Consider the following 16,576-nt stretch of genomic DNA (forward strand, 5'->3'; position numbering starts at 1 on the left):
ACAAGTACTCTAAACGATACATGACGTATAGAACTATAGCGTTCATCTGAAAATGGGGTTTGCCTCATAGCCAAAATGTCACCACTCCAATGTATGTTTAATGAACTGAATGGTCAGAAATTAGAATTTCCAGAAAATTGGTGTAAAGGAGAGTTCTTAAACATACTTGGTTTGCCTGTTTTCACTATTGAAAATGCAAAAACAGTTCTCTTCTGATTTGTGTAATTTTCCCCCTTGATAATAATCTTGACTGCAGGAACCATTTATTTTCACATGCTGAGAATCAAACTCAGAAAGAAACAATGAAAGAGGAATAAGCAGATATCGTGCCTTCTAACCAATACTAGAATGGTTAGTATTGTTGCACTCTCTTCTAATTCTGGGCTTAGCGTCAATAACGAGAGGCTTAGGCTGGTGGCAAAAACTGAGAGCCAGAAGAAAAATAAACGCTAAAACAGTAATATGATGGACAAAAGCCTACACTACAAATTATAATCCTACTCATTTGATGAACTTGTAATACATACATCAAGACAAGTATTCTTGGAACAAAATACTAGACATTCGGAGTACAAAAATTAGGAGGATATAACTCATCTAAAATAAACATCAAAAGGAATACCACAGGAGTAAGGATTAAAGTATGAAATTGTAAGGACACAAAAATGTAAAGACTAATCGCTAAATGTGGATGTTAATTAATCAGGAATTGAAGAAGACGAAGAAGCCAGGGAAACAGAATTCCAAATTTGGACAGCAGCATTCCAAATTCCGGCAGACGCCACGCCAATGCCGACAGCCTGCGGGTATCCCGGTTTGGAATCCAGTTTCATTTCCAGTTGAAGCAGCCGGGAGTAGATGACGTCGAGCTTTTTAGAGGTAATATCTGAATCAGAGTCACCTTTTTTCTGGCTTCGAGTGGTGCTGATCATTGTGAAAACAGCGTTCTGCAAATCTTGAATGACTTTGAAAGAGGCTCCTTGAGTGTCCATACCCTGCTTCTCGTAATGCGCCACCAGCTCACTCGGGCTCGGTAGTCTCCTCCTGTTCTTCTTCTTCTTTCCGGCATCATCCTCCTTTTCGGCTTGTGATTGGCTCGGAAGCGGCGTGGGAAGCGGCGGCTGCTGCTCCATTGCTTCTCTCTCTCTCTCCTGTCTACAAGAGAAACCGAGAAAGTGAAGAAAGAAAATCTGTTTTGGGAGGGACAGAAGCCCTACAATTTTCAGTTCTCGAGATTGGATAACGTCGTTAGATCGGCTAAAAAACGCAAAAGAGCGATTTTTGGTTTAATGGTTAATGCGATTTTGCCCTTGACCCCAATATATATATATAGATAAACTGATTTTTCTCAAACATTTTAAAAGAAAAAAAAAAAAGATCGAACTCCACCCTTGAGCCCCCACTGCCCCGCCATTGAAACGTCGTGAGGGAGGTAAATCACAAAATGTGCCCCATCAGGTTAGGGAATAAGAGTTTGCCCGTACACTGGTGCCCACAAAGAGTCCAATTCCGTATTTTAAGAATCGAACCCTCACAATGCGACTGTCAGCAAAACTAATATTACCTTACTCATATCCTTTGCACCACTGAATTATGCCCTAAGGGGCTTAACATTTTTTTATCATACATTTCATAAATTTGTACTTTTTATCAAATTTTATCAAAACCTACTAAAAATTTAACTTTATCTCAACCAAGTTGGAACTTAGTTATGAGATGCACTTATGAGCTTCTTATCTTATGTATTAAGATCACAAAATTCCTTGTTCCATTTCTATCTCAAATTGGCCTAGCTCGAATGGTAAGAAGATGGCACTCATTAAATTCCTCGAAGTTCCGAGTCTTTTTATTTTATTATTATAATTTTAATATTTAAATTTAATTAACTTTTAAAAATAAAAAATAGTATTATATATAAATAAATAATTAATTAGAATATGAATGAGTATATTTTAATTGTCTCTTCCATTTCGTCATGTTACTATCCCTAGTTACAAGCGTCTTAATGAAAGAAACAAGCAAGATGGCCAATTTCGAAGCATTTATTAGCTAACCTTACGTTTAGCAAGTGTTATAAACATGTTTATCAATACTTACTAAGAGTCAAATCATTTTTTGTTTTCGCATATTTTGGCAATTTAGAGGTATTATTCACTTATTAGTTAATTATTTTTATCTTTTTTATAAACTTACTAAGCATGGACTAATAGGGGTGCGTATTTTAATTTGAACTGATCCTCTCAAATCGAAACCTTCCAAAAAAAATTAATTAGGAATTGGATTTGAGAACCAATCACTGATTGGGTTCAAGTCCATTCTTGGTTCTTGAACCGAAATCATGGATACATAGATGGAATCGATTTTTTTAATAAATTTTATTTTTTTATAATTCACTGACGGGCAAAAAATTTACAAATCAATTAACTTAAACATTAAATAGGCTGCCTAGTCAACCCAATGAAAAAAAATCGAACCAAAGCCTTCGGTCCGTTTTAATTTACCCCTCCCAAAAAAAATGGACCCAACCCAAAATCAATCTAAGTGAAAAGATAAAATGTTGTGTCCCAAAACCTAAATCCACTTTCAACTTCTCTCCTTCATGCCCTCTAAAGTCTTTGTGATTTCCGTCTCGTAGACCTTAAATTCAGTTGACAATCAATTCTGTCTCCTAGAACATGTAATTTTTGTAACTCCGACAACACATGCTTATCGTTCGTAACTTTTAACATGATGCTATTTTTTAGGTTGATGGTTATTTGCTTCGATTCATCAATCATAAGAATTTTCATAATTGTCCTTTTTTATTTGGAATAAATGTGCATTTCCATGTTGTACGGAACTCATACTGATCTCATGCATTTTTCTTTTTCTACAGCGCAAACGTACAAAATCATTGACAAGTAATAATGTGTTGAGAAGATTATCATTCTATGATGAATAAATTCTTAATGAATTGTACGAGTTCTTTATCAGATTCGAATATAATGTAACAAAAAAGAAGATTATATTTAATCCAAGTCATTCTTTGAACTATCTAAATGCATTGTTTTGTAAGAATGTAAGTGGTTAATATATTGGATTATAAATCCACCTAATAATATCATATTTCCAATTCTCAGTTAAACATATTCTAGGCATTACCTGATCATATTTCTATTCCAAATTCATATACAAAGTAATACATTTATGCACATGATTATCAATATGATTGCACACGGCATACATGTTATTCTGAGCATCTATTTCCCGTTTGTTAAACTTGTAGTGTTCTAAACTCATTGTGAAACTCCAAACACTATAACAAGCAACTAATTATTTAATTGGTAGTCAAGCAATCAAGGAATGCAACAAAAATAATACAGGATTAATCAAGTACTACTTGGACCAACCTGTCCCGACGTAGGGATGTAAACAAGCCGAAGTTTGCGACTTGGGTGTGACTAGGATAAAAATGGATCATGTTTTTTTGTCCCTAGCAGAGTTGAACCGAGCCAAGTTGAGCCAAAGCTCAACTAAAAGAAGTGGGCTCAGCTCGAGCCTTTTTAAGCTTTTTTGAAATTTTAATTTTTTCTAATGGCAGTAACTCCCTTTAAAATAGGCAGTTGTATAATTGCCTTTTTAAAAAAGGCAACCGTTACTGCTTTTATTTTACAAGTAGCCACAGTTTACTTTTAAAAAGCAACTGAAATTCAAGACACGGGCCATTTCGACTTGTGTAGTGTGGCTGACATAGGTCAAACTTTGATATTTCAACTAGTATAAGAGATTCAAATCGATCCTAGACCCACTTCATCTTGATGAACCAACCACTGAACATACCTCTATATTTTGATGAAAGCAATTAGACTTACTTGAAAGTGAGAATGAAAGCTTTCTTAAAATGTGTGGATGAGAGAAATTGGGTTTGTGTAGAAAAAGGATGGACCTATTACTGTTGTTGCCAGTTGGTCTACAACTGTCTTAGATGAGTGTAACTGAAATAGTAAAGGGCTTCATACTCTATTTATGACTGTGTCCCCCAAAGAGTTTAGGAGAGTATCCAGGTACGAGAGTGACAAAGAGGTATAGGAAATCTTAGAGACTACACATAAGGGAACCAGGACTGTTAAGAACTCCAAACTGCAAATGCTGATTACTAGGTTTGAAGAAATTAGAATGAAGAATGATGGATCATTCGAATATTTCTATAAGAAATTGAATGACGTAGTTAACTCTAGTTTCAATTTAAGTGAGAAAATTTCGGAACTAAGATCATTCAAAAAGTTCTTATATCCTTACCTGAAAGGTTTAGAATTAAGATCACGATTATTGAAGAGAGCAAAGACTTAGATGCATTTAAGGTAGAGGAACTAGTTGAATTCAAACCAAGGAAGAACAGGTCTATAGCCTTTAACATAGTTGGGAAGAAGAGTATGCCTTTACTGATGCTGAGACCCTTAAGGATGAGAAGATAACTTATTTCGTTAAGAAATTAAAAAAAAAAATCTTTATGAATAAGAAGAAATCAAAAGAGAGATATTTGGGTTTTCCTAGTGAGAAGACTAAGACTAGGATGTTTAGAAAGAAATCTAGTTAGTTAGACGTCATGAGTTTCAAGGTTTTGATCACTTTAGAAGTGAATACCCTAGCTAGAAGAAGGCCCAAAGCAAGGAAAAAGATAAGGCGATGGCCTCAATTCTAACTAATGATGAGTCTAATTGTGGTGACTAGAGTGGTTCCTTAAGTAATGAGGATGATAGAAATTGTGTTGCCTTTGCATCTATAGTTAAGAGTGATTTAGATAAAGATAGTGAAAAGATCTAGAATGCAAGTCATAGTGAGGGTGCCGAAGTAGAATCAAAAGAAGAGAAAAATATTCATGGGGCTTATGAATAACTGTTTCAAGAGTCTTAAGTTGAAAAAGATCAATAGAGTTGTCTTGAAGAAAGCTAATGAACTTGAGCTAAAGATAGAAAGACTTACACATTTAAGCTTTAGAAGTCTACCGAAAGCCTTAGTGAGTTAAGATTAGTTAATGAAAACTTAGATGCTAAGGTTAAAACACTAACAAACGACCTTAAGATATCAAATACTCAACTAGATCCCTTTTTGAACATATTTTAGAAACTTGACAATCTTTTAGAATTGAACAAGCCTGCTAGGAATAGAAGAGGTATAGGATATAATCTGACTGATCATAATAATGCTAGTACTTCGAAAATAACTTTTGTCTTTGACACCAACCAGCCCAGGTATGTTACAATTCTTGAACCCAAGAACAAGGGTATCTTAAGATAGAGACCTACTAGACAACGTAGGACCAACCAGCACAGAAATCAATTTTCAGCAACCACATAGATTTGGACCTAGGTTTATCCCTGCAAGTGTCACAATTGTGATGAGTTAGGATACACGAGGCCCTAGATGTCACAAACTTTTGAATATGAATAGAAGTTGAAATATCTCTAGTCGGGTTAACTTCCTTATTATCAAGTTAGTCACTTGACTGAGTTGATGACATAGTTGACTACGACTAATTCTGCTTTTAGGAAAGTTCGGTTAAAAAAGTGATCTCTATGGTCAGAGAGATGCTCTAAATGGCAATGTTGATGTCGTTGCTCTTCAAGCTAAGGGAGTTTGTGTACCTCAATGAGTAGGTCAGTAGGTACATGCATGTACTTTTTCATTTAGTTTACATTGTCACATGCATATTCATTTTTCCCCTAATTTTTACAATTTTTTATAAAAATGAAAAAAAAGGAAGAAATTTGAAGTGTTTTAGAAAATTATGTCACCTTATTTTAATTAACTTGAGAAAGCTTAATTGTGACCAACTATGTGTAAAACTGATGAATGGTGACAATTGATAAGTATGTTTTTACACACTTATTAGATACTTTAACAAGTTAATTATTGATTAGTAGAGCAAATATATTTATTAGATACTTTAACAAGCTAATTATTGATTAGTAGAGCAAATATATACTCACAATTGGGTAATTTTGACTTTTGTAGGTCATAAACTCCAAAAGGTAAGAGAACAAGGCAAAAGGGAGTGAAAATGGACCAAAAGTGTGCAAAAACGTGAAGTTGGGGACCAAAGTGAACAAGCCAAAAAGTTGGAGAACTTGGGTTGCAATTTTGGAAGGCAAAATTGATATGGAATTCAAATTTTGAGGATCAGATTGTACATGATCAAAGTTGAGGAGCCTTGCGTGCATTTAAATGGAGGACTAAGTTGGAAAAGGAAATGAGGAAAGCCCACGCTCATGCGCAGGCTTACTATGGCACTCGCGCAGGAGGCTCTTTGTGATCTCCCGAGGCCAAAAGTGTCTAACGATGTGCATGCTGCCTTTCGGTTGAGCAAAATTTGCCTAGTTCGCGTAAATTTTGGGACTCTTTTTGCAATTTCACCTTAGACGATTTTTGGTCATTTAAATATCATTTTGTTAGTCAATTCTAAAAATTTCTTGGGCTAGGTCTTCTTCCTCTTTGGTTTTCATTTAGGGCCTGTTTGATTGCGAAAATGAAATTTGGATGGAAAGAAAATGAATTTCAGGTAATTAATTACCTAGAAATTATTTTCCTAGGAATTGTAAATTATTGTGTTTGATTGGTATAATTTTTCACGTGAAAAATGTTAAAGTAAAAGTGTTTTTTGGTGTTCGTTTGACTTTACTTTACATGAAAATTGTCAATTTAAGGGATATTCACTTCTACTATTGTTCCTAAAATTTGTTTCCATTGCCAACCAAAAAAAAAGGGAAAAAAAGATCAAAAAATCATCTATATTTTAATGTTCATTTAGTTTTGTTTCATATGAAAATTGTCAATTTTAGGGATATCCTCTTTTAGAATTGTTCCTAGAATTTGTTCTCATTACCAACAATTAAACAAAAAGCAAAAAGCAAAAAAAAAAAAAGGGTGGAAAACCTAAAACCACGTACCTCCTAGAAAAATAAAATGTGGAAAATCACGCTTTAAGGTGTTGTACCTAGAAATTCATGAAAAATTAATTCTCTGAAAAATTTTGTCAATCAAACAGGTCAAAAGTGAAAGTTGGAATTAGAATTCCCAATTCCATGAAAAATTTCGTACAATCAAACGGGGCCTTACTTTTCTTTCCTTTTCTTCTTCTTTTCTTCTTCTTTCTTTTTCTCTTCTTTTTCTTTCTGTTTTTCTTGACATTTTGGAAGTAAAATCAAAATCACAAGGAGAATCTATATAAGGTTTTGGATAAATATTTGAGAAAGTCATAGCCAAACTTCAAAAGGGTTATATCTATAATTTTGTATGTTCTCAATTATTTTGCCATATTTAGATTGTGTAAAATATTCTCATTTTTATCATTTGTATACAATGGGCTAAGTTATTTGTGTTGGAATTTATGGTATTAATTTAACCTGGCTTTTAATTAATTGTGATATTTGCTCTTTAATGTTAAGTTATTTATTTCCATGTGTTTCTACAGTTGTATTTATTGCATTTTCATTTATGTGGCCAATGAATGATTATATTTAGTGATTTGAACATTGTTCGAGAGAATATTGTGCATTTTAGACCAAATAGAAGAAACCTTTAGCTTGTTAGATGATAGAGATACACATTTAGTCTTAGGTGACCCAATGAGTTATTTTCATAAATATTTAATGTGGTTGTTTGGTTTTAATCAACACAGAGTATAATAGGTTAAACTAATTAATTATGGTTAATTTCGATTGAGAGATTAATTAACTAAAATTGAAAAATCGAGTCTAATATCGTAAATGAGTAATTTGTAAATTGGCATGTGGAGAAACTAATTAGGCGATGGTTAAGCGAAACCATGAAAGATTTGTATATTTTCTTATTTTGTCGGTTTTTAGTTAATTAATTTATTTCAAAATCATATTTTTAGTTTTGTGTTTATTTTTATTATTAGAATTAAATTCAATTAAAGTTGTGTAATCGAGAGTATACATTTCTCGAGGGATCGATAACCCGAATTTAAAAGGTCCACTTTATTACTTGAATGCGACTCGTGTACTTGTGGTGCAATATTTTAGCGAATAACAATAATTTCTGTAATTGAGTTTAGGACTAATGTGGAGTATTTAATATAAATTTCACATTGTACCATTTTCATGGCACACACTAAAAGCTTGTGAATGAGTCTTGATCGCGTGTGTGAGATTTGAGATGTCGGTCATCTTGGTGGTGAAGTGACCTTAAATATAGATTGACATTTAACTAGTTGATCTAAGATTTAGTGTATTCCTCAAAAATAAAATATTGATACATCTTATACTTATTTTCATAGCCTTGATAACTCGAGCAATTAAGTCTTTTAGGGCTTCTCAAAACCTAGTGCCCTACAGTCATTTGATTTGGAGTTACTAGCTCAAAACTTATTATAATGGTTATTAAGAAAGCTAGATGAAATTGAGCTTGCATATAAGATCAGAAAAGAAAAGAATGTGTTGATAGTAAGGGGAAGAGAAGAAGAAAAAAATAAAATTTCAAGTAAAAAATCCGAAAGCATAATATCATTGGGATTGACTTTCTTAACTTAAAAATTTATATTCATACTTCCAATGATTTATTTATCATATAATTTCTAACAAAATTAAAGTTTGAGTTTTGCTCATAAGTTTGAAGTGGCACATTACACACATTTGCGCACTTATACAATTTACTCCATAAATGTTAAAATTAATTTGTGGGAAAAGTTCACTGTTTATTGATTTTGCTCGTACAAGCGATCAATTGCATTTTTCAATTTATAATATGATTTGGGGATGTGAGCCATGGTGTTACATTTAAAAAAATATCATGAATGAGGGTCAGAATTTGAAACTTTTGAAAAATGATGCTATTTGCACGGATTTTTGGTCAAAAATGTTGACTTACACTCATGAACACTTCGATAACATTATATTACATGTTTGTTAGGTTTTATATCTTAATTTTGCAGGATGCAACGTCACCTCCATCCCGCACGTCAGCGCATTACGTCCCTTAGGCACGAACATTAGTTTCGTCACCTAGGTTAGTCTTAGGTTTCATTCTCTTATCTTTCATGCATGCAGGATGCATTAGAGTTGGTTTTGCATCGTTTTTGCGTGCTTTTGGCTCATTGTCTTGGTTTGTGTGTATCTCATGCACGACATGCATTCTTTAGTTAGTTTTTCATTGAGGTATCTATTTGCATTGGGATTATGGTGATTATTCTGATGAGGAATCAAATTACGTAATAAGCACCTTTATCAATTGTGATAAAAATGGGAAGTAGTGTAGTACTACAGATCATTTGATTTTGAGACATTACATTTTATGATGTATTTTCAAATGTTTAGTTATTTTGAATTTTGATGTTTTGTGATATTAATGTTGTTGTTGGTATTTTGATTAACATTGATACTATATCTCAATCTAGTTAGCATTATTATTATATTATGCCTTAATTGTTATACTTCGTTAACCGTTTCACGCGCTTTAACACTTAGTATTTAAATGTTGATTTCAAGAAACATGTTTTAGAAGTAAAGCAAGTTACTTTCTTTGACTTGTAATACTTAGTTTGGTAACAGAATGTCAAAAGAGAGTTTGTTATGTTTTTGTAATTGGCAATTATTTAGACAAAATCAAAGTTATAGAAGTCAAATATCAAATGGGGAGCTATATAGGTCAATTAGGAGTCTTTGGGTTCGAGTATAAAACAAGGAGATAAAGTCGTCACATAAATGCTTGCTCAATGCCAATATCATGCTAGCGCGCCCAAAACAGTGAGCATAATAATGCCAACCTAATGGCAATGTTTTGCTCGAGCATCAGGCCAGTGCTTGCTTTGCATCGAGGTTTTGCTAGAGCGCTGGCGCTTTTCGAGCAAAATTTAGACCACGTTTCAAATAGTTTTTTGAGTCCCAAACAACTCCAACCACCTTATACTATAATACCAAAGTTATATATCAAAAAAAAAAAGGTTAAACCCTAACCTTAAGGGTCCCCCACCACCCCTGTCCTGGAGCATCGTGAGGGAGGTAAATCGCAGGTTATGCTTCCAAGGGTATAGGGTGGAAGGCTGCTTGTACACTTGCACTTACCCAAGAGCCAAATCCATATTTCAGGATTCGAACCCTTGACGCAGCAGCCTCAAGTAAAGCTGGATTTCTCCACCCTCCCCTTTTACCACTTGGATATGTACCCTGGAGGCAATACCAAAGTTATATATCATCCATAGGTGTGGTTGATCATTGTATTCTTACTATAATTCATCTATTGAAAATTCTACCCTAATTGAGATCAATCAACCACATATTAAAAACATGAAACTTGTATTTCCAAAACGCCAAACCACCCACTTCCTAAATATCTATGAGAAAGTGCTAAAAATTCAGGAAAGTGACTCAAGTTCCGGTAGGAGGAACGTGGGAGTTCTTGGTTTTTCACAAGAGATAGATGATTCTAGAGGCGAGGAATTGGTGCAGCAATCCAAGAGGTCTTTGGTAATTATATGAAGTAGGTCAGAAAGTACTAAGAATTAGTCAAGTTTGGACCATAATGGATTCTACTGACAGTGTGCCTAGAATTTTTAATCCCACAAGGATTTTTCTCTGTGATAAACTCCTTGGTTTTATTTATTTTCTACAAATTACAAACTGCGGTAATGCAACATTTAGGTTAGATTAGGATGTGAATTCATGTGAATTAAGTAGTTATAGTGGCCTATTACTTTAATTATTGGTAAATTGAAATTTCGCATAAAAACACACACCGCCTTTTAGTATTAGTTTGATCGAACTTTGATATTTCAGTTTTCTTAAGTATTGTGCATAAAAATTATTGAAAAAAATCTGGTAAAGTTATAAAGGAAACTTTTAGAAATAATTGGAGAGTCAATCTATAATTTCTCTTTATTTACTTTTTTTTTTTGGTTTAAAAATATAACTAACTGAATGAACTAATGAAAAAATCAGATGTAAAGTGAAAGGATTGACATGTTGGGATCTTGAAAGCGATCATTTTTACATATCTAGGAACGAGGTGTTTCATGAAGCAACTTTTTGGAGGACACCGTAGAAGGTAGAGCAGCTAGATTAGAAGGAAATTGAAGATAAAATGTAAGAGGAAATCGTAGAAGGGAAACAAAGGCATGAGGAAACTAAAGATGTACAAAACTTAAGTGACGACAAAGAGTGTATTGAGTGGGCAAATACAAAATCCCTTGCAGATGGAAGTGCACTAAAAAACCCCACAACAGATTAGGCGTGTCAATAAAAAGAGGTTGAGGGATGAAAGAGTCTACAACTACACTTAAGAAACCGACTAGGTAGAGAGAGCCAAACTCCAAGAGTTCTGCAAAGCAGTAGAAGAAGATGAGTGTGCCGAAGAGCCAATAACCTTTAATGAAGCACTCCAACAAAATGTGCGGATATAGACAATAGAAGAAGAGTTTGTGGCTCTAAGTCAAAATGAGACTGGAGATTTGATGTTAAGAATGGATGATGGGAAACATATATCCGAAAAATGGACAAACAAAGTAAAAAGATGTACCGACGAATTAATACAAAGATGCAAAGCTTGGCTATTAGCTTTTGGATTCTCACAAATATTAGCAGAAAGTAAGTCCTATAAGCTGTGGTAGATGGACTTGAAAAATATATTTCTCTATAGAATACTTGATTAAAAGACATACACGAAACAAGAAAGGGATTCTAAAACAAAGAAAAGATATGATATGTTTGCAAGATAAAAAGGCACTCTATGGGTTAAAGTAGGCACTACATGCAAGGTATGGTAAGATAGACGAATTCTTAGTTCAAAGTAGGTAATTGGTAGAAGCAGTAGACTCAAGCTTATTGGTCAAAGACAAATGGAGAATTGACAATAGCACTAGTGTATATAGATGATAAAAGTGTAAAATATGATATTTTCCCCCTTAATTGTTGCATTCATATGATTATTTGATGTCAAAATGCACTCATTACTCTTATATTTTGATCTAGGTCGCAATTCGATAGAAAAAGTGAAATTTGGACGAAGTGAGTAAAAAGGGGCAAAGTGGAAAAATGTGAAAGTTCAAGGATCAAGTTGCAAATAATCCATAGATGAGACAGGCAATGGGATGGTGATTCAAGAATGATAGGGGTCAATTGGGTGCAATTAAAAGTGAAAGGAAGTAAAATATGATCATAACATCTTCACAAATTAATTCCCAATCGAAAAAGTTACGCATAGATTTTCAGTCTCATATTGGGACCCATTTTTGACATGTCAAACGATCGAATTGGAAGATGACATCTAAAATAAAAGTTGTATCCATTTGAGTTAAATTTTCAACGCAATTTGAATCACCTCAATTGGATATCGAAAGAGAAAGTTTTGGTCAAAATACTAAAAACTGAGAAATTGGATGAATTATGCGGTCACATAGTTCAAAAAACCATTGCGACCGCATAGAAGGGTCCAAGGAACTTTTGGGTGCCACATATTTCTTATATGTGACCATATGGCTTATAATCATGTGATCGCATAGTTATCCTCCGACATCAAATTTGCCAAATTTTTAATTTGACGTCATCACTTATGAAAACACATTTTGACACGTTTCTTAAGTCCAAATACACTCCAAAACGTGGGGGATTGAACCTGTACTCCATTTTTCTCTCATCTTTGGCCAAGAAACTCTATGGAAAGCTAAGAAAACTTTGGTGAAGCGAGGATAAACTCGATTGGTACCCGTGATGTCAATGTCTCTTCACGCATGTAATTTGGTTTTTCATTGATAAATAATTTTAGATTTTAGATTTATTATTTATTGAATATGTTTTGAAATTGGTTTAATATGTATTAGATTTTAATGGATTTAATAATGTTTTTTTCATCGAATAATTGAAGAATGTATTGAATTCCAATTTCAATCATCCCATTGATGTGATTCGCTAATATAATATGCTTGATGTATGTAATTGATTTTTAATCTAATTCCTATCTTGTAGGAAATCTAAATTCTAGAATTATACGTGAAATTCAATTGATTTATGTTTCAACTTCAAGCGATGTTGTGAGATTGGTTTAACTTTTACTATATTTCTTATTTACTCAATCATGTTTTGTCTATTGTGAAATTAATTATTTGTTGAATTTTAATTTCATACAATTTTATTGGTGATTTGATTATTGCATTATACTTTAGGTATATTGTCGTTTCTCAAAGTGATTTGAATGAATGATTCACATTGATTAATACGAACCAATCTAGGGAATTCCTACGCTTCATTATTTCACACATTGATTCAAACTTCGTTACTTCAATCATGGATATTTACATTTCATTCATACTGATAAATTCCTTACACAAAGCATGAAGAAAACCCTAAACTTTTGACCCTTTAACCAATTTTCCATCTCCTTATGGATACGACACCCTAAAGTTGTGCTACAGCTACCGCGTTATATTTTGAGCGTAATCAGTAAAAGATCTCATTACTCCTGGAGATGAGCGAAGATGAAATTCTGCAAACTAGAGGGAATCTATTGGTGAGATTCCAAATGAAAAACTTAGAGAGCTAAATCATTTTATGGGACTTGAGATGGAAAAATAAAAGAAGGGTTATTTTTATACCAACATAAGTTTGCTAGAGACGAAGTTTGGGATGATCGATTGCAAATCGATATCGACACCAACTGATATTAACTTCAAGCTATATATAAATGAATATAAGGACTTGGAGAATGCAACCATGTGCTAGCAATTAGTTGAAAGCTTAATCTACTCGACACCGACATAACCTAGGTTTGTATTGCAATTGAAGTAGTACGACGAGTCTTTAGGTATATAAAATAAGCAATTGATTATAGACTCTTTTACATTAAAAAAGATTCCAAGGTCATTAGCTATGATGATGTGGACTATGCTGGATGTCAAGATACAGGAAGATTAACAATTACCTACATGTTCAGTCCTTGGTTAGCTGAACTGTCATGGTACAATGAAAGATAACCGATCGTGCCTTTGTCAACTGCATAGATGAATTATAAAGCAGCAGCGATGATAGCTCAAGGAAGCATATGGCTAATGCAATTGATGAATGAACTACAGCAATCGATAACCCTACAATGTACCATGTAATAACTAAGCACATTGAAGTTCACATTACTTCGTCAAAGAAAAGGTTTTAAAAGGGAGATCAACTTGAAGCATGTCAAAACCAAAGAACAAGTGGCAGACGTGTTGACAATAAGCGTAAATGCTTTAAAAATTCGTAGGATCTTCTGCACAATTCGCAATGATTAGCAGAGAAAGGTTAAATCTATAAGTCGTTGCTAAAGAGGAGAGTCGAATAATCATCACCGAGTTTGGCTCCAAAATTATTTTGATTTCTAGATCTTTCCTTATGCAACCAAGCCTCGAGAAAGCTAGAAAAATCAAATTTTATAAAGATTATATCACCACTGCCATAATAGGAATTATTCAGAAGCTTGCTATTTTAATTTCCTTTTTCCACTACCGTATGGGAACTTCGTAGAAGTGCAGCCCACCGACATTACTATCTATAAAGACAATTTGTTCTATCCTTGATGTATGAATTGAGACTGACGAGAGTTAGTGATGAGTGAGTGAGTAAGCCAAATGAAAGAGGAGATAGAATACGAAGAAATGAGAGAGCGAATTGAAGCACATAGTGGCATTAATGTTGCCCTCATGTGATAAATAATATTATATTTGTTAGTGGCTTGGTGTGTCTATCAACATTGTATAAGTTCATTTTATTAATAGAATTTGTGTGTGGGGGGTGTCAGGGTGTGTGTGTTAAACTCAACATAACACACCCAAAATGTCGATAATACAATGAACTCCAGCATTTAAGATTCAAATTCATAAACATGCCCTGGGTATGATAAAAGTTAAGACACATTGTAGAAGTTCATTTTATAATAGAATTTGTGTGTGGGGGGTGTCAGGGTGTGTGTTAAACTCAACATAACACATCCAAAATGTCGATAATACAATGAACTCCAGCATTTAAGATTCAAATTCATAAACATGCCCTGGGTATGATAAAAATTAAAAAAAAAAAAAAAATTTGAGCAAAGCTCTTTGTATGCAATAAGCAAATTAAATGTGAAAACAAAGCTCTTTTTTTCACGTAGCATGTAGTATGAGGAGAGAGGCCAGTCGAACTAGTCAATATCATTATTTCAGTGTCAAATTCTGGAGAGAATAATGTCTTTTTGCAGGGGTAAACTTATTATTTTTTTCTTTTTTAATATCAAGACTTAGTGTTTTTTAACCTTTGATAAAGAAAAAAGGGATTTCAGTAAAGAGTATTTTTGGAGTATTAAAATTTGTGAAAGGCATTTTAGTCATCCTTTTCGTAAAATAGTTATTTCATCAAATCACAATAAAAGTGGCTGTATTTTCAAATTCGTATTCAAAAAGGGATACTTAGTCCGATTTTCTCTTTAAAATTTCACTTTAGGGGACTATATAAACTTAGGGCAACTTATAAAAATACCCCTAAAATTAGGGATCTTTTAAAAAATCATATGAAAAGCATTTTGGAAGTTAAAAAAAAAAAATATATATATACTGTGTAAAATTAATTGTCACATTTTAATGAAAAAGTGACACAATATCACTTTTAAAGTTAAATGGCACTTGTTAATTGAAAAATGACATACAATGTCACTTGTATTAAACAAAATAACATTTTCGCTTAAAAAGGTCATAGAAAAAAGTTGAAAAATACTAAAAAGTGACAAAAAATAAAAATAAAAAGTGACAAAAATTCAAAAAGTGACCACAAATTAAAGCATTAGAATCGGTTAATAAAGTAATAGAGAAAAAAGTGACACAACCATTGTTCCTCATCTTTCTCCATTCACCGTAAGCATCTATAAGTCAATTCATCCACAAAAGACAAATCAAAACATCAAGGATTGTCACAAGTTTTTGTGCAATGTGATTTGTACCGTAAGTATAAGTTGTCAAGTTTTGTAATATAATATGAAGTTACGATGTCAAACCCATAGGAATTGTAATCAATTTCTACTAAATACTATAATTATGTAACTTCTACTTTATTTATATGAATGATTGATTGAATGAGTGTTTTAAACTATTATAACATGATTTCTTGAGACAAAGTTGATTAATGCAAATTATCATGTTGAGAAAGCCCAGGGAATGATTTCACCTAACTTTCAATTATGATTCAATGATTTCAAATTATCCACTTAATTTTTCCATATTTGAAAGCAAGAATTCTAATATATTTCTCTCCCCTCTCTCGAGTGCCAGGTAAAATTTAATCCTAAAATTCTAACTCCAATATCTCTATTCCGAATTAAAATCAAGAATTTATCAAAGTTCTAATTCTTTTATGGAGTAAGCTTCATATATCCTATACTTTCTCTCAAAATTCATAAAATCTATCTTGTGTAAATCTTATGATCATGTCTAAATTCCCCTCTCTTGAGTGCCAGATTGACTGTATCTATTCATTCAATTATTGATTAAGTAATTGAAAGCATTAAATTCACGACACAATGTGGAAAAAAAAAATTATGACAACATCAAACCTTAATCTCAAGTTCGATGACATCAAACCCCTAG

The 16,576-nt window shown here is 33.1% G+C and overlaps 1 protein-coding gene across 1 annotated transcript; it reads right to left on the minus strand.

Moving 5' to 3' along the window:
- Window positions 1-698: 698 nt before the first annotated feature.
- Window positions 699-1,133, minus strand: LOC111378570. The gene has a single exon (XM_023001800.1). The coding sequence runs from the start codon at window positions 1,131-1,133 to the stop codon at window positions 699-701; it is 435 nt and encodes a 144-aa protein (XP_022857568.1).
- Between the last annotated feature and the right edge of the window lie 15,443 nt (window positions 1,134-16,576).

Source organism: Olea europaea, chromosome 3, assembly GCF_002742605.1.
Source record: "Olea europaea var. sylvestris chromosome 3, O_europaea_v1, whole genome shotgun sequence".
NCBI classification, from domain to species: domain Eukaryota; kingdom Viridiplantae; phylum Streptophyta; class Magnoliopsida; order Lamiales; family Oleaceae; genus Olea; species Olea europaea.